At 47.5% G+C, this 17,589-nt stretch overlaps 1 protein-coding gene across 2 annotated transcripts; it reads left to right on the top strand.

Moving 5' to 3' along the window:
• The first annotated feature begins 254 nt into the window (after positions 1 to 254).
• Positions 255 to 17,194, top strand: TNFRSF1A (TNF receptor superfamily member 1A). 2 transcript variants are annotated; one of them, XM_086631433.1, is made up of 10 exons: positions 255 to 293; positions 9,909 to 10,110; positions 10,417 to 10,545; positions 10,852 to 10,995; positions 13,092 to 13,173; positions 13,501 to 13,568; positions 13,773 to 13,895; positions 14,247 to 14,284; positions 15,070 to 15,229; positions 15,788 to 17,194. In XM_086631433.1, the coding sequence occupies exons 1-10, from the start codon at positions 255 to 257 to the stop codon at positions 16,087 to 16,089; spliced, it is 1,287 nt and encodes a 428-aa protein (XP_086487559.1). In that variant the 3' UTR covers positions 16,090 to 17,194. The 2 variants fall into 2 exon arrangements, with proteins under 2 accessions (XP_086487559.1, XP_086487479.1); XM_086631353.1 differs by lacking the exon at positions 255 to 293 and adding an exon at positions 3,338 to 3,382.
• Positions 17,195 to 17,589: the final 395 nt, after the last annotated feature.

Genomic DNA, 17,589 nt, shown 5'->3' with positions numbered 1-17,589 from the left:
TGTGTTTTCTGGCAGTTTTAGCCGCGCGATGCACCATCCCTTGTTCTCCTTCAGCTCGTCCGCCTGCGCCGTTAAGGAGCCCCGCGCTCTGGCGGGGGCGGCGGGCGGGGCCGCCCGCCGTTCCGCCGGCAGGAAGTTGGAGCGAGGTTCGTGCCGCTGCGCGCTGCGGCGGCCGGGGCTGGGCAGGGCCGGGCCGGGCGGCTTGCTCGGGGCGCGGGCGGCCCTGCCATGGGGACGTAGCCGGCCGCGGAGCCATGCGCGGCCCGGCGCTGCCCTGCAGCTCGCTGCGGACGGTAAGTTACGGCGGGACGGGACCGTGCTGCGGCGCGGCGGCGGCTCCGGCACTACAGCGGGCGGTTCGCGGGCCTTTGCCCCGGAGCCGCGGCTGGATGCGGCGCGGTGCCCGCCGTCCCGCTCCGCCGTGAGGCTTGCAGGCCCGGGTTCCCTTCGCCCCTCCTCGCCGCCGCAGGGCTCCCCATCGCTCCGCGGCTGCGGGCAGCCCGCTGTCCGCTGCCGCGCCCCGCGGGCTTGGGCTTCCCTCACGGCAGCCCCGTGCCGGGCTGGGAGCGCCGGGGGAGCCGTTTATCTCCTGCGGAGGGGCGAAGTCGGTGCCCGCGGTGGAGGGGGAGGCTGGTGCCGGCCCGACGCGAGCGGCGAGAGGCGGTGGGGAAGCCGCGCCGCGCCCGCCGTCGGGTGGCCGCCGCCGGTGCGACCGGGCAGCGGCGCTGCGGGGCCGGCGAGGCGAGGGCCGGCTGGCGGTGCTCCCCCCCCACCCCGCCCGCCTCGCTGGGTTCGGCGGCGCCGTTTCCGGGGTTATCCCTGAGTCAGTGCAAAGGCGGCTGGATTTACGGGAACGGCGGAGGGTTTCCCGTTAGCTCGCCAGGCTGTCTCGGCGCCGGGGCCTGCTGCGGGCGCGGAGCCGCCCGGGCTGGGCTGGGCTCCCGCCGCCGGTGTGCGGGGGTCGGGGCCGGCGGGGAGGACGAGCCGCCCCCGCTGTGCCGTGCGGGCGGCCGCAGGTGCCTGCGGTGGTGCCGCCGGGGACGGGACGGGCGCGTCGCTGTGATTAGAGCAGTGAAAGCCTTGGTGCCGCTCTGCGGGCGGTTAGACAAAGATTACACAAAGGTTCGTGGGCTGCACCCACCGCCCAAATCGTGGGATTTATTTAAAAGCAACTTTGCCTTTGCCGGTAACCCTTCTTCTTAGCCTTCTTGGATGTCTTAGGTCAAGATTTTCAAGTTGTTCGTTGTAATGTTACAACGCGGGTAAAAAGTGACTTGTGAAACAGATTTGAGAGTTTTATGAATAGCTTGGCTGCTGGAGGTGAATAACGATCGAGTTATCAGCAGATGTGTGATAAAGCTGTGATAGAAGGGGTGGTGCCACTTGGCATCATGACACAGCTACAAATTCTGGAATAGAAGATACACGGTCGAACTGTTTATCCCTAAATACCTGAGCATACTGGTAACGAACACTTGCACTTGACTGCACTGGACGTACAATGTTGGCTTAGTTGTTAATTTGCTGTGGGAAAGTTGTGACTACATGACTCAAGGTTGCTTTCTTCCAGAAGTTTTAATTTTTTTTTGCACTTGGAAGCATTTGGAAAGCAGGTAATAGAGTTAACAGCTGGCACTGACAGGATGGCACAGCTAAAACTGTGGAGTAGGAGCACGCTGCACCCTGACTCTAACTGTTAATCACTCACCATCTCGGGACCTGGGTAGGATACATAAACTGCTGATTTTCATACAGATTGCAAAGCAGTTAGCAAACCTGGAAAAGTATTTCTGACTTAAGTATAACAGTGCATTCAGATAAGTAATTAAGTATCTGAACTAATTCAGATACTATATGTGGTGATAGTAATATTATTGGCAATAAAATGCACAAAAAAATCATTGGATTCCCCAAAATTGACTGTATTATCATCAATTAAATAATGCTGGAAGAAGTGTGTCCTTCAGTGGCATTTCTTTTGGAGGACAATTTTTCCATCTTACATGTCATTTGAAGTTCTCCATAACACTGTATTCACTCATAACAGATAAGGTTAATCATTTCTGTGAAATCATATTATTTTTTTCAGTGTTACAATTCTGTTGCATGTCCTTCCATCTTCCATTTCCATATCCTCCTACGTTTGCCCTCCTGTCTTTCCTTACTCCCTTGATGCTTCCCTTCTAGTTGTCTAATCCTTTTATGTTTCCTTTGATTGTTCAAAATTTCCTGTAGCTTGTTTCCATGCATTTTCTCTTTTTTGCGTGTCCTTAACCTCATTTCCAGGTCATCCGTGTTTTCCCTGTGCGCTTCCAACTTTCACACTGGAAAAAATGGGAGCTGTCTTCACTGAGGCCGGTGTGTTTTCAGTCTTATTTAAAAAAAAAATAAATAGTGACAGTTTAATTTATGGCAGTTTATTATTAATTAATTATTTTAATTAGTGGCAGTTCAGTTTTATGAAGAAAAAAGACAAAATAGCCACAAGGGTGCTTCTGGCATTGATTCCTTTTGAAGGTAAAGGGAGGAACTGCAATTTTGAAGTTAGAAGCTATGTTATATGAAAATTGAAAACCAAGCCACCAAGTGTGTTGTGAGAAAGAGCTGTTGGGCCTACCATCCAGCTTCCAGCACTGGGTTTTGGAGCGGGGCAAACACACAGCAATGAGAAATAAAAATACTTTCTTGAATTCCAGTGATCTGTGACTGTAGGAATTCCCCAGTCGAAATGGTGTCTTCGTATTTCAGACCCCTGAGTGTGCTTTTTCGTCTGCTTATGGGTGTGATGATTGCTTTTGGAACCCAGGCATGTTTCTGACACTCCCAGCTCTCTGCCAGGGAGTCCCACACCTCAGCTCTGCGTTGGCTAAAAAAGTACCTCCCTGTGTTTGTTTTGAAACTGTCTCCTGCTTGTTTGGTATGATGCCTCTTAGTTCTTTCTTTGGAAGAAACGAAGAACAGCCATCCCAGTTGACCTTCTCCATGGCATTCATGGCTTTAGGGCCTGCTATAGTATCCTCTGCTCAGTTGTCTCTTGTACAGACCAGTATCTTTAATCATTCCCTTTATGGCAGCCTTGTTACCTTTCTCTAGATCATATCTGGGTTAATCTGTGTTCTCAGTATTGGGGACCAGAACTACAGTCTGGATTCAAACTTTATGGATATATGCATTGGCTTAACAACACTTTATGTTTTGTCTTCAAATCTTCTCTGAATAATTCATAGCATTTGATTGCATTTCTGATTGCTTTGTCCAGCCAGGTTTGTTCCACTTTTTATCCACTTAGGAATCTAATTTTAATTTCTATTTTTGGTGACCATCCACTTCTAGCCAAATGGAACATGTTGATATGGGGGTGTGTGCCGATTTCAGTTATGTGGTAGTTTAAGTTCTCACGAGTAATCAGTACTGTCAGTTTGGATGCCTTTCCCTTACTTTTTAGTAAGTAATCCATTTTCTGCTTTAGCAGTGTTATTTGGGGTAAAACCACATTGGTCATTTAGCTCCTTCTTATCCATTTTCTTTAGTCATCACAAAGGCGCTTTGCTTTTATTTGGGACAGAGGTCTGGTATTCTCTTCCGAAATCTTGGCCTCATCCCTGGGTAACCGAGAGCTTCTTTTGAACCTTCGGTGGCACGGGCCTTTCTGCTCCAGTCTCGGGAACCTGACAGTGGGAAGTGCATCTCAAGGCAACGTCGCTGTGTTTCTCTGTTAAAGCAAACAGGGGTATTTCAGTTCCAACGAGTAGGACTCAGCAGGGGACAATTACCCGACTCTTAAAACACTCACCTCGTGAGTCACTGACGTGGGGTACGATCCCGGGCGGGGGCCGAGGGCGTGTGCCCAGCTGAAAATCAGTTTGGGGTTGAAGGGGGAGACCCTGCTGAGCCTTCCTGCAGCTCCTGCTCTGACTGCAGTCTGACGCGAGGCTGCACGGTCAAAGTCAGCCCTGAGCACAGGCCAGTGCGTGTCTGTAACTGGAGACACTGCTGCGTCCTCCAAGGAAAAGCTAAAAGATTATTTTCTTACGGTTGTGATCACTTGCTGACTTTCACACTCTTTATCTCTGCTAATACAAAAGAAAACCTTCTAACTTTATATGGTGTATGTATACACACACTTTGTGATGTGAAGCTCATGACATTTACAGATAAATCACAGTTTTGTTATTTTTAAATTAAGTTTTCTAAGACCTTTCTTCATTGCATGGAAGCGATTGTCAGTCTCCTGGCTTTAGACAAGCCCTAAAATACAGCATTTCCTCTGTCTGATCTTCATAAAATGGAGGATTATTTATAATAATAGCTCTTGTATCCTTCTTTTGACCTTTCCAGGTTTTAGTGAGCAATGAGAAAAGCTTCCTGTAAATGTGTCTTTAATATGCATTTCTCAATGTGTAAAGCAGAAGTTTTGGGTTCCCTTGTGTCTTTGCATAGCAAACTAAAAAAATGCACACCTCGAAGAGCGTTTGGAAATGGCAGAAGCAGCCAAAGACCATAAGGGTGATCTTGCACCCTCGTTTCTTTGGTAGCTCGTTACTCTGAGCAGGATCTCTGTTTTCTTCCAAACTTCCAAGCTAGCTGATTTTTATGACTCATCAAAAAGGCTTACGGATGACTGATAATGTAGATGAGTTGTTTGTTCATATGTGTCATGTTGAACTCTTCAGCAAAGGGAAGTTTCTATTAAGAAATATTTGAGAAATTCTGATGACTTGTAATACCTTTTATTTGCAGGTGGTTATTTACTTTAAAAGTGGAATTAGCGAAATGGAACTCTTTTTTGAGAGAAGCAGTTGAGTAAGTTGTTGGTGGGGAAACACTTGATTAGATGATGGATGTGTTAAGTGTGTGGGGAAAAAAAAGGAGTAAATGTCCTAATATCTGGATTTTAGCAGCACATCTGGAGTTATAAAATTGTTTTATTCTGAAATTTTCAGCTTTATGCTTTTGTATTAAGGAGATTTGAACTCTGGAAATTAATAATTTGGAACTATTTTAAACATTAGCCTAGTGACAGCCAATATTGTTTGAATCATTTGGAATACTAATCCGAGCATCTGCTCCAGCAAGTATGGCATTCCTGTTAGTTCGCGTGAACGGGCATGACGTCTCTTGGTGCTGCGTGTGGGAGCAGGAGTCACTTCCCACCTGCCTAGTCCCCCCCTTCCCACTTCACTTTGCTTTCTGTGACTGGCCTTGGTCCACTCCGGACTCCTCTAGGCATCCACTGGCTTCCTAGGAGAGGGGAATCTTGCTCCCAACACCACCCTCTCACCCTCTCTTTCCCGTCATACTGTCGTCCCCGGGTGTCAGTGTCCTTGCCTCCTCCACCCTTCTCCCCAGGGCGAGGAGCTGTGCAGGTAGCAGCAGGGCTGCAGCTGCGTGTGGCGGCCGTGCTGAGTAATTTGGCGTTTCCCGCCCGTGCCAACATCCGCGGGCGCTGATATGGTAGCGCTGGTGCGCCGCGTTTCCCCGCGCTGTCCCTCTGTTTCGGATGCTGTGCCTTCTCTCTCCTTGTCCTGCCAACAGTGCTCTCGGATGTCCCTCCTTATTTCCACCCTCCGCCTGTTTTTCTTGCGTCTTGCTGCGTTCTTCACTTTTCTCTTTGCCGTTTCTTGCTTTCTTTGACTTACTTTTGCAGAGGTGTCACCTCATGTGGCAGTTTTCCGTGTGTGGTCTGGTGAGGCAGAAGCAGCAGCAAGGGTGTGAATTGTAGTGGTGGCAGCGATTCAAGAATATTTGAGGTTGAAGATGGTGCAGGGGCTCCTACCTCCTGTCTCAGCTGCCAGAACTTTGCATAGAAGAGCTTTTGGGCTTGTGCAGCGTGGTGTGTTTTTTTCTTCTTTTCACTGTAGCTGTCAGGCAGTAAGTGCTGGCATGAGACATAGGAAGGAACTCAGAGAATTCGTGGAGCATATAGCTGTCACCCAGAGGGGTGGAATGATTTAAGGAAGCAGCATTCTGGTTTTCATCTGCCATATTTTGTTTGTTTCTGCAGCAGTTTCAGAAGTAAAACCTAGAGTTTCTGCTGACTTCTTTTTTTTTTTTTTTTTTTTCTCCCTCAGGCAGTCCCCACTCACTAAAAATGTGAATCACCGATGTGCGAGATGTGGTTTAGTGGTTTGAATTGTCACTCGGCTTAGGTAGTACACGCTGTCCGCGTTTCTGTGCAGCACTGGTTAGTAGGTACTCGTTCGTTTTTCTGTTGAGTGGAATTGGAGCATGTTGTAGATCTAACAATGGAGAGTTCCCTTATTTCGGTTGTAGAAGACCTCTCAACTTTGCCTTAGTGAGCTGTTATCAATGACCTGAGGCTTCAGTGCTTGGTAAATGGGGCTGGTGACCAGTTAACTTGGGTCAATTCTAGGGCCAGTCCTGTTCCATATATTTACGTATATGCAGGAGTTGAATGCATCATTAACAAGCTTGCTAATGATACTGAACCAGGAGGTGCTGTTGACTCTCTGGAGGGACAAGAGGCCTTGCAGAGGGATCTAGATAGATTGGAGCAATGAGCAATGATTAATGGGGTGAAATTTAACGAGTCCTAATGCTGGATTCTGCACCTAGGATGGAGTTAATGCTGGACACGAGTATAAATTGGGAGAGGAGTGCTGGAGAGCAGCCCTGCAGAAAGGGATCTGGGGGTGCTGGTCGACACCAGCTCAGTGCGAGTCAGCAGTGTGCCCCGGCAGTCAAGAGGGCACCCCGGTGTGTGTCACACAGCAGAACCAGCCAGGCAAAAGGGGTGACGATGCCGCTGTCTTCAGCGTTGGTGCGGCCTCACCTTGGTGCTGTGAGCAGCTCTGGGCTCCACAATTTACGAAGGACACAAATGTCCCTGAATGGCTCCAGAGGAGGACAGCAAAGCTGGTGAAAGGGCTGGGAGGCATGTCCTGTGGGGAGCAGCTGAGGGCTTTGGGCTTGTCTAGTTTGGAGAGGAGGAGGCTGAGTGGTGACCCTGTCCTCTCTACAGCTTCCTGAGGAGGGCAAGTGGAGAAGGAGGTGCTGGTCTCTTCTCCCTGGGATCCAGCCATGGGACATGTGGGAGTGGTTCAAAGCTGTGCCAAGGAGATTTAGACTGGATGTTAGGAAGCGTTTCTTTGCCAAGAGGGTGCCCAAAGTCTGGAACGGGCTTCCTAGAGAGGTGGGTGATGCCCCAAGCCTGTCAGTGTTCAGGAGACATTTGGACAAAGCCTTTAATGACATGCTTTGACTTTTGGTCAGCCCTGAATTGGTCAGGTGGTTGGACTAGATGGTTGTTGTAGGTCCCTTCCTGCTGAAATATTCTATTCTATTCTGTCCTGTCCTGTCCTGTCCTCATATATTTCCTGAATTTTATGAAGTCTATCATTGGTATAAATCAGTATACTGCTGAATAGCTTGGGGAACTGCTTAAGATGGTGGTGTGTTTTTTTTTTTCCTGCCATGCTAATGATTTTTCTGGAAGGCCGAGTCATTGGTTTGTGAGTCACTTGTGGTCTGTGACTCTCTGTCCCTCAGATTTTGATCAGTCATACTGTGCTAACTCTGGTTTGATCACACTTACATACATGCTTTCACTTAATCTGAAAAATTGAAAACACGTTTCATGTTTTCCCTTGGTTTTGAAGGTCTAGCTGACCAATTTTCTATCTGTTTTTGGCTTGATCTTTGCTTTCCTCTGTTGTTTCGGTTGATGACTTGTCTTGACTTACGGGCCAGCTGTATATATTCCCATCTCAGGGAATTAATCATTGGCTAAAGAATCAGGATTTTTTTTATCGTCACTGTCAGACCATCTGTGTGAATGATCTTTTCCCCACTTCCCTGCAAGCAGTCGATGTTGTAAGACTATCAGCTGCTGAAATGAGTTTTATTCCTTACTGAGTTGTTGTTGGAGCGCTCACGTTTATCCTGTGGTCAGCTAATTAAGTCTGAAACGACAGCTATTCAAATGTGCGGTTCTTTTTCCTGTTCACCATTCTAGCATCTGGTCTGTTGAGTATGCTTTTGTATGACAGAGCTCTCTGAAAAAAGGGGGTTTTGCTTTGTCAGAGTTGCAAAGTCCTGTCCTTCTGGAGGTTTTAAGTTGCTTTTGTGTATGTACCTTTCTCTGCCAAGGCTTTAAGTTTGAGAGAGAAACAGGACGGCGCGGGGCTGCCATACCCATCTCATTTTGCATGTGCTTTCTTAAGCTCGCAACCACAACGTTGGTATCAGCATTGTGGTTTACCCTTATTGGTTTACTTCGCTTTTTCTGTAACTCTCCTAGCTGAAAAAGCAAAAAGAACCAGAACTCTGAAGCTGTGTCGGTGCAGCTTGGCATTTCGCTGCTTCCAAAACAGCAAGCTGGGAAAGCATGGCAGCGTAGGGAAGTTAGTGTAGTAAAACTCAGTGTGAGATTGTATGGACGGGACAGGGTGGTATTTATTTGCAAAGATTGAGTTGATTTTCATGCGTTCACGCGATCTGATGCATAGACTGCATTGGCACGTGCTCTCCATGACGTACTTGGAAACACCAGCACGTGTATGTCCAGGTGGCATGGCAGGATCCCGTGTGTGCAAGGCAGTCAAGGGATAGTGGCTGCCGAGTCTTCATCGCGCCGCTGGGGTGGTTCATGGCATACAAACTAATTTTTGCACAAGTCCATCATACCCTTCGGGAGTCATCAGCTGGTATGGGATGGGCTTTTGCTGTAGAAACTTGCTGACTTCAGGCTCCGTAAATCTTGGGCCAAGTTGTTTCCTGGTTTTGTGTTTGTGGTTTTTTTTTTTAACCTATTTGTTATTGTACATTTTTCCTTGTCTGAATGCACGTTTGAAATACATGCCTAGGGTCTGTTTTTCTGTTGGGCCAACAGACAGAGGAATCATGTTCGTGATATGCTGCAATCTCATTACTGTTCTCCTGGGACAAGGTCTTCTGGTGATGAGTCATACATGCTGTGGTCGTACCAGAGCATAGACCTTTTGGCCATAACATAAACAGCACATTTCTCAATTTCCCTGCTGGTAATAGTCCCCTGAAAACAATGTCCAGGGAATGGTGTCTTTCATTATTGATACAGGCTGTTCTTGTAACCCTTTGTTCTCCTTTTCCTTCCCATGTATGTGTGCACACACACTCATGCTCTCTTACAGTCATACTGCAGTCATGCCACTCTTAGTGTTTCTGTTAAAATTCTTGACAACAGTCATCTTCAAAATGAAAAGCAGCAAGTAAATCTTAAAAGAAAAAAATGCACATTTTTGTGGCAGACTGTTCAGACTGAATGTTAACAGCTGCAGTTTAAAAGGAAGAATGTACGTTTTGACGGGAAGAAGTTGCAGACCTAACTTTCCCACGTTTCTAGGGCTGGCTTGCTCAGGAGGGGTTTTGGAAGCTTTTCTGTACTTTGCATGCAGCGAGGTCCTCCTCTGCCTTCTTATTCCAGACTTCTCATCTGGTTTATTTATTCAGCAGAACTGCGAGTACTGATTGCAGTCTTCTCTCTGGAACTGTTTCTAGATGGGCAGCCTTACTGTCTTCCTTAATAAAAACATTCCTTTGCACTTGAGTAACTTTCTTGCAAGCTGCAGCATTTTCCAGGCATTCCATCTATAAATTGCACATTACGAAATGTGTTTGCTTTATGTACAACCAGCTTGTCACAGAGACCGTTGTATGGCATATTAATAGCACAGATGACAGGCATGGGGTGGTGGTTGTTTGTTTTAATGATCTCGCACCCACCCACTTTTGTCAATGGAGGGTCCTGATTTCAGAATTGGTCAAGTCAATTGAACTCACTGTTGTAATAAGATTTAATTGTAAGTGCTGAAGTCAGCTGTGTTGCCTGCAAGGGGATATGATGTTTTCTCACCTTGTTTCTCTCCCTCTTTCTTTCCCTCTCTGTCGCTCTCCCTCTGTATTTACAGGTTATCCTAATATTTGTCTGTGGGTTGACGAAGGAGTCTGGAGAAGTTGTTCCAGTGCCGTATACAGTGCAAGTCCATCGGGTGACTTTGGATGGAAGAGATCCCTCTAACCCCTTAAGGAGAGAAAAGAGGGAGGTGCAGTGTCAACTAGGACAATACCTACATCCCAGAGAGACCCATTGCTGCATGAGATGCCATGCAGGTATGTAAAATAAGTACAGTAACAGGGACCTTGACCTTAGAGGCATTTCCCTGTTCTGCACTCTAAAACTCAGTCCTACAGCTACATCAGTGCTTCCTTTCCTTGGTACCTATCCCTACCCAGAGAAATTCTTATTTTTTGTCTCTTCCTTTGGACTGTCAGTGTCCTTCACACTGGTGAGAGAAAGCATGCTTGGTCCTTATACCATCAGCTCCAGGGTTTCTCTGAGAAATCAGCGACTCCCATTCTCCCTAAGACAACACGTTTGCCTTCCTGTCAGAGCTCCATTAAATGATTTTCTTACAGGTACCTACAAGGCAAAAGACTGTGATCAGCCTGACCAGGCACCTCTCTGTCTTCCGTGTGCTAATGGCACATTCACAGCTGTTGATAACATCATGTCGAAGTGCTTCCCGTGTTCACGTTGCCGTACAGGTGAGTTATGTGTGGGAGCTGAGGAAGACGGGGGCTGGTGGTGGTGGGGGCTGGAGGGGATGGCAAGGTGAGTGAGGAAGCTTAGAAAAGTAAGCAACTGAATGGGCAGAAGGACAGTGTACAGGAAGGGTTTGGGGACATCAGGAATGCGGGTTACCAAATTACCACGGTCTGAGACACTGTTTGCAGGCCTTTTGGCCTCTTCCTGGGAAAATTAGGGGATGACAATACCTGTCATCATAACAGTGCTCTCAACCGAAGGTGAAGGAAGAGGTTGGAATAATCACTTCTCGTTTCTTTCCTCAGAATTCCAGCAGATAGTAGAGACCCCCTGCACCCCAAAGCAAGATACCGTGTGCGGTTGTCGGAAGAATCAATATCAGATTGGCCCTTCCGATCTCTTCCAGTGTAGGAACTGCAGCTCCTGTGTCAGTGGAGTTATTGCCAACTGTGAGTACAGCACGGATATGGCTCCGGTATGGACACACTGTGCTAGGGTAGACATTAGCAGCCCTCTGTTTGCCTTCTGACATGCTGCAGCGTCTTGTGCTGAAGTCATTGTAGTTTTAGAACAACTCTTGGTTTTGCCTGCCCCCTTTCCCCAGAAAGGCTGCCATTTTTTGCCTGCCTTGGTATCAGTCTCTGTTTTCTATCACAGTTTGTACCTTCCTTTTGTCTTTGAATGGTTTCTTGGTTTTGGCTGTTGTCAGGAGGTGTTTTCTACTTAATTTTGGTACCTCCGCCTTGCACGTACTGAAGCGAGGTCTTTATGCTGTGGAACAGATTTCCCCCTTGCCTTCCTTTTTTGCCTTTTCTCCTGATGCTCGTTGCATTTCCCTCACCAGCTGCTGGAAGCACTTTGAGTACAATGGCTCAAAATACCACTGGTCCCAGTGCCCAGGCGAACTGCTTGTCAGCTGATGGCTGAACCACCGCAGTGTACTGTGCAGTGCTTTAAAGAGAAGAGTGTCTGCTGTCCCAAGCTGCCTCGTCTCCAGTCAGGAATCGGAGATCTTAGCCAAATGTTGCGTGTCGCCCTCCACTTTGTGCTGTAGTCTAATTCTGTTCCTGCCTCTTAAATGCTCCTTACCTTGTTGTCCTAAAGCTATCCCCTCTTCTTTGCAGATTCTGCTTCTCCTGATCCCTTTCTCATCTCTTACCCTGCCTAGCATGAGATTTGCCGTCTCACTGGTGAATGTATTCCCTCTGGTGCTCAGTAATCTTCCTCTGTCACAGTTTCTAGGCTTATACCTGGCCTCGACGGTCATCATCATAGGCTGTCCTTGAGCAATTTCCTTCCCTCTTGGTTGATATTTTAGTCCTGTCCCTCGCTTGCCACAGAATGGATGCTGCCTGTTCTTTTCCCTTTTTCCCTCCCCTCATGCAACTTTGTCCTTCCATCACTATTGTTGTCTGCCCCTGCCCGTACCTGTTTTACGCAGTCTCCATACTATGACTCGCTTAGAAGCAATAGCTCTTTCATTTCTTACCCCTTCCACTCACAGCATAGCAGATCACACGAATGGATGTGTGTGCCATGGCTTGAAGTGATTTCTGCCTGCCCTGAACTGACTTCCTCACCAGTCCCAGCTGCTCAGGGACCACTTCTCCCTTGTCTTTGCCTGACTAATGTGATTTCCCCTTCCTGTCATGCTTGAACTTGAGTGACTTTCCCTGTTTTTGCACTGGAACTATTATCCATTAGACCAATTTCAGCTGCACTGTAATTTTAGTCTGTTTTCAGGCCTCTACAGAGGTCCTTGACCTACTGTCACCGACAGACAATCCGGACAGAAACTCTCTAACACAGTTTGCAGTGTTGGAAAGCGGCATTGCTTTATTGCGGTGCGGGTGCACGGGGGGTGTCTCCTCCTGGCTGCACCCGCGGCCCCTGGACAGAACCTTAGTTACACGCTGCGACCACGCGTGTCCATCACGTGTCTCCGTAGTCATTGTTATTCTCTTCAACAATCGGTTCATTTTCTCTCGCTTTACATGGAAATTCCTTCCCGTGCTCAGTTCTCTCCTCCGCCCCTTTCTTTTGGGTCTGGGGTACATTTAGGGCAGGTCGTCTGTGAGTCGGTGGTCACCATCTCCCGCTGCTGGAATTCCCTTTTCCCCACGTCACTGCTGTGCGTGTTCACAGTTCAGAGAAACATGACAAAAAAGTTAATACATTTTCTGGGATGTTCCCTTCAAGGGCAGACAGTTCTGGACAAAGAGTGTCCCTTCTGATCACTTCCGGCAGCTTCAAGGATGCTCATCTTGTTCTGTTCCTTAGGTGTGTGCAAACCGCCTACTAAATTCTTACACAAAAATGTTAACCCCTTCATTGTTGGATAACATTACCAGGACAGTGGTACCCTTGTTTTTTATTAGTTTTATCCTCTGCCAACCCCGTCCTCCAACATAGACCAAATCCTCTTTCTCTTCTTCAGTATCAGGCTCAAAGAGGAATAACCTCCCACCCATCTTGGAGTGGATTTTTCTCCTTTTGTTTTCTTCTCTGTCCAGATTATGGTAACGGTTCCTTCTTTTCTCTACAGGTTCAAAGAAGAGAGATGCAATTTGCAGGTGTAAGCCTCGATTCTTCCTGACACTTAGTAATGTTTGCAAGCCTTGCAACAGGTGAGCTTTTTTTCCCCTCTGTATGCCCCACCACTGAATAGGAGAGACAGCAGACACAAGCCCCACAGGGGTAGGAATTTTTTCTCAAGGCTCTGTCCATCTTGATGTAACTTTACAACACTCTGCCTTTTTGGGGAGATTGGGTCTTCCCCTCTGCCACCCCCAGTCTTCTCTGTGTGTAGGCATCAGCCCATTAAGGACTCGAGCTCACTTGCCCCACAGAGCTCTGCTTTGCAGGCTCATCTTGGCTTGACTGTTATTTAGGATTGTCTCAAATGGCTGGTGTTTCATTTCATGCACGCTCACCTCTCCAATTTTCTCTTTCAGCTGCATTGGAGAAGAATGCCTGCAGTGTCATAGCCCAGTGACTACCTCACCGACTTCTTCTGGGCTGAGTGAGTACTGAGAGACAGCGGAATCTTTTCAGTGTGGGCTTCTGTTCTGTTAATACCATTTGTCAAGTGTTATTTTCTCCACTCTCTCAAACCATTATTCTGTTTCTCCCTACCATTTGTGTGTCTCCACTTGCTGTTCTTCCTCTAGCACTTACTTCTTCCTTTCTCAGTCACTCTCTCATTTGCCCTCTTCATTTTGTCCAGATGGGAGCCTTGTCCTTGGCATCATCGTTGCAATATTTGGAGTTTTGTCTGTCTGCTACGTTGCAAATAAAGTTGTGAAGCTGGTCCGGGAAAATGGAGTGGCATCATCTTTCTACTCCTGTGGTGAGTACAGCAGCATATGCAGTGGTATTAACTGGGACAGACGTGGTTCTCTGGGTGTTTATGTACGTGCACATGTGCGAGGGGAAAAAGCGGGATCCGTTACTCTGCTTTGCTGCAAGGCCAGAGGAACATGAGAACTCCACAGCTGAGACACAGTTCTTACAGCTCTGCATCCATGCCCGTGGCTGGGGCTGGAAGGGCGTGTAAACTTGTTGCTGGGAGTTGTGCATTTTGCTGTAAAACCTTTCCGAGGGCAGGATTGCAAATAGCTGCTTTCCTGTTTTCTCTGGGACAAGAGGAAGTGAAAATAATTTCTGCTTTCTTTTTTCTTTCTTTTTTTTTTCTTTAAAGTTTCTTTGCCGCAGACAACCAAGGAGCCAGTATCTGAGGTGAGCAAGATGGTGGCTGTAAGAGATTTTTCTTCCACTTTCAACTATGTTAGCCTGGGATCCAGAGTAACATTTTTCCCCGTGGGCTGTTTTAGGCCTTGTATTTTCAAATGAGCTGAATAATAGGGTTGTTTAATTCAGAAGTCTTTTCCTGTAGAGGGTGAAGCCCTTAACATTTTACTTCCCGTCTTCTAGAGGGTGCATTTCAAACTCCTGTCTTTTTGCTCCGTTCTTTCTGGATGCATATTTCTTTTTCAGATAGCTGGTCCTTAATCCCTTTTTCTCCCTATATACCCCAAGCTAAATCCTCCAGGATTTAACTAATTCTGCTTCACTTCAGATCTTGACCCTACAAGCCTCTCAGTGCTGCTTCACAGTGTTCTCTCAGGTCCAATGTTATTCTGCAGTTAAGAGGGCCTGAAAATATTTGAGGTGGGGTTTCCACAGCCTTACAGAGAAGGCTGCTGGGAAAGGCAGCATATGGAGCTTCTAGAATGGTGGCAATTTCGGGTCCCATCTTTACCTGATTTTGCAGAGAAACGTTTTTTTTCAGACTACTGTTTTTTGATGCCAAAAGAGAGTTAAACTCCTTGGGTTCTGCTGGAAAGAAATGTTTGGAGCCTTCTGCTCAAACGAGATGTTAAGGAAAAATTAAAAACCTCAGCACCTGCTCCCCACCTATCTTGGACAAATGTTAGTGTATAAAGAAGCTAGTGGTTCCTTGCAGGAGACAGGTGTATTGTGCTGCTGTGGGTGATTCTGGACTACGAAAATGTGTCTTTCAGGTTGAGGTAAAAAGTAGGGAAATTTCCATCCTTCTTCCTGAGTCCCAGAAGGAAACAGAATTGTCAGTGAACGCACCGCCACCACCTGGACCTCTGCCGCAAAGTTCACATGAATTACCAGACTGTGTCAGACCTGCCAGGAAGACACAGCTTCCAGACAGTGAGTGAAACTCCCTCATACTTCCCTCCTTCCCCTGGCAAATGAGAACCTGATTGTGCAAATGCAGCCAGGAGGATGTTGGACAGACCTTATCCAGTGTACATGACCTGTGTGTACTTCATGCATGGCACAGTACAAAGGCAGAAGCATGCCCAGAGCCTCTGAGCCTGTACATGCTAAAGATTTATGCAGGGCCTTTCTGTTGTCCATTTTTTCTACCAGCAAAATGGATTGTCACATGTGGTGACATGCTGTCAGTCTTAATGCCTCTGGGATGTTGACCCGGAGCATTCTTTTTGCAGGACTGCGTGGCAGCAAGGCCCTAAGCTCAGCTCTGCGCATAACCTTACCCAAGAGCATATGGAAGCATCCCATTTGCTTTTTGAGGGATAAGAGCAAGTCTGGACATCACCTGAGTCTGTGTGACTGCTTTGTAGAGGACCTGAAAAGGCGGGGGCAATGCACGATCCCAAGGCACCATCCAGCACTGTGTTATTCGTGTTCTCCTTGAGGCTGCAAAATCCTAGTTCTCACACTTTATTTCTTCTCTTTTCACAGACCCTGCTATTCTGTACACTGTGGTGGATCACGTACCGCCATCTCGGTGGAAAGAGTTTGTGAGACGTCTGGGTCTGAGCGACTGTGATCTAGAGCGAGTTGAGATGGAGCATCGGCGTTTACGAGATGCCCAGTATGAAATGCTTAGACTGTGGAAACTGCAGATGGGCCATGCTGCAACTGTGGAGCACATCAGCTGTGTTCTCAACCAGATGGAGCTGAGTGGCTGCAGCGAAGCTATTCAAGAGGCTTTGCTAAACCAGAACTCTCCTCAGCCTTGCAGCCTTCACAGCCACCTTTAATCCATTTTTGCTCTAGCTGCCCTCACTGTGGCTGTTACAGTCAGTAACAGAGGATAGTAACTCCCTTCCTCTCCTGTCTTCCTTTTCCCATACCTCCCTGTATTTCTCACACTCTTCAGCTGGGTTTGTTGGAGACAGCAGCAGATGATGCTGAAGGAAGGCTGAGGTTTGCTTCTCAACCACCGTGTAGTCCAGCACCTTTAAGCCAAGACAGACCTCTGCAACAACTCCTTTCCCAAGGAGGGAAAGCACCTCATAAAGGAAGTGGTGTGTGGACTGTGACCGAGATAAAAACAGGAGCTCAGAGTGACTTGATAGATCAGCTACTCTACAGACAAGTTTTCGCTGAGACAGGTGCTCCACCCATCATGTGGTGGGTAAACTTGTAGGATGGCTCGGTTAAGCTGGCTGTTCAGATGATAAAGTACTCACTTTTTTGCACATCTGTTTTTCTGCAAGGTCAGGCAGCTGAACTGGCTCTCATTTCAGCCCGTTGATGGCTACATCCGACTCCGAGGGAAGTGGTGGGAGGATGTTCCCGTTTCTGGGAGCGGGAGAGGATTGCCCCCTTTTGGTATCAACTAGTTATTGCTGTGGCAAGAGTCGAGGAGTGGTGGCTCTGTGAGAAACGGGAGAACATTATCCTTTCCACTCCCCCCATGTCCCTCAGGTTCAAGAGGAATAAGGATTCTGAGCCAGTGAGTCAGATGAGAGGGTTGGTGCTTTTTTCTGAAGTTGTGTTTTCTGTACCTGCAAACCATGTAAGATAGCATTAAGGAAGGCCCTGCCTGTGTGCTTGTCCGAGGGCGGCGTGGGAAGGCAGGCGCATGTCGGGGTGAGGAGGTGCCTCCATACCTGGTAGTGTGAGCACCTCTGCAAGAGCTGCTTGCACACAGGTGGTGTCTGCCTGCTTCTCCATCTCTGAGCAGCTTGCTGAGTCTGATCTAACTGCAGACGGGACTGTGTATGTAAGTGTATATACACGGGTGTGTGAGTGGGGGGGGGTGTGTGTGTAAAAGCAGCTGTGGGATAACTTCACACTACTTCCTGGACTGCATTCTGTGATTGCTACTTGGGTGTGAGAGCCGTTGGGTACCATCTCCAGGCTCTCACCATCATTTTCTCATGGGTATTACCCTGAAGGAACCAGAAGTAGCAAAAATCAATTAGCCTGCATCAGGTGCAGGTAGTCCCCACATTTGTAACGTGGATTTTTTTTGGTTTTGTCTCTTGTCCTGTGACCAGAGAGAAATTTTCTACTGTAAATACACTAAATGCTCTGAATTAAAATTCATATTTTTACCTCTGCCTCCATTCTTTTTTTTTAAAAAAAAAAAACAAGTTTTATGAACTTTTGTATGTAAAGCTTAGCTGCCCTCAAGTCACAGGAAGCTGGCTGAGGGCAGGAAGCAGGGCTGAAATTAAATCCACTTGCAGGTCTTCTCAGATATTGAAGGGTCAAAGGTGATTCTAGCATTTTTAAAGTGATTTTTTAAGCAA

This window comes from Tauraco erythrolophus, chromosome 1 (assembly GCF_009769465.1).
Source record: "Tauraco erythrolophus isolate bTauEry1 chromosome 1, bTauEry1.pri, whole genome shotgun sequence".
In the NCBI taxonomy this organism is placed as follows: Eukaryota; Metazoa; Chordata; class Aves; order Musophagiformes; family Musophagidae; genus Tauraco; species Tauraco erythrolophus.
The sequence above is the reverse complement of the archived record's forward strand: the minus strand, read 5'-3'. Positions and strand labels throughout refer to the sequence as shown.

Bases quoted from the DNA above. Each gene is read 5' to 3' on its own strand.
- TNFRSF1A (XM_086631353.1), top strand. From the start codon at position 3,338: ATGGAACATGTTGATATGGGGGTGTGTGCCGATTTCAGTTATGTG. The intron at 3,383-9,908 runs GTAGTTTAAGTT...CTGTATTTACAG, and splicing joins GTGCCGATTTCAGTTATGTG to GTTATCCTAATATTTGTCTG. The intron at 13,569-13,772 runs GTGAGTACTGAG...CATTTTGTCCAG, and splicing joins ACCGACTTCTTCTGGGCTGA to ATGGGAGCCTTGTCCTTGGC.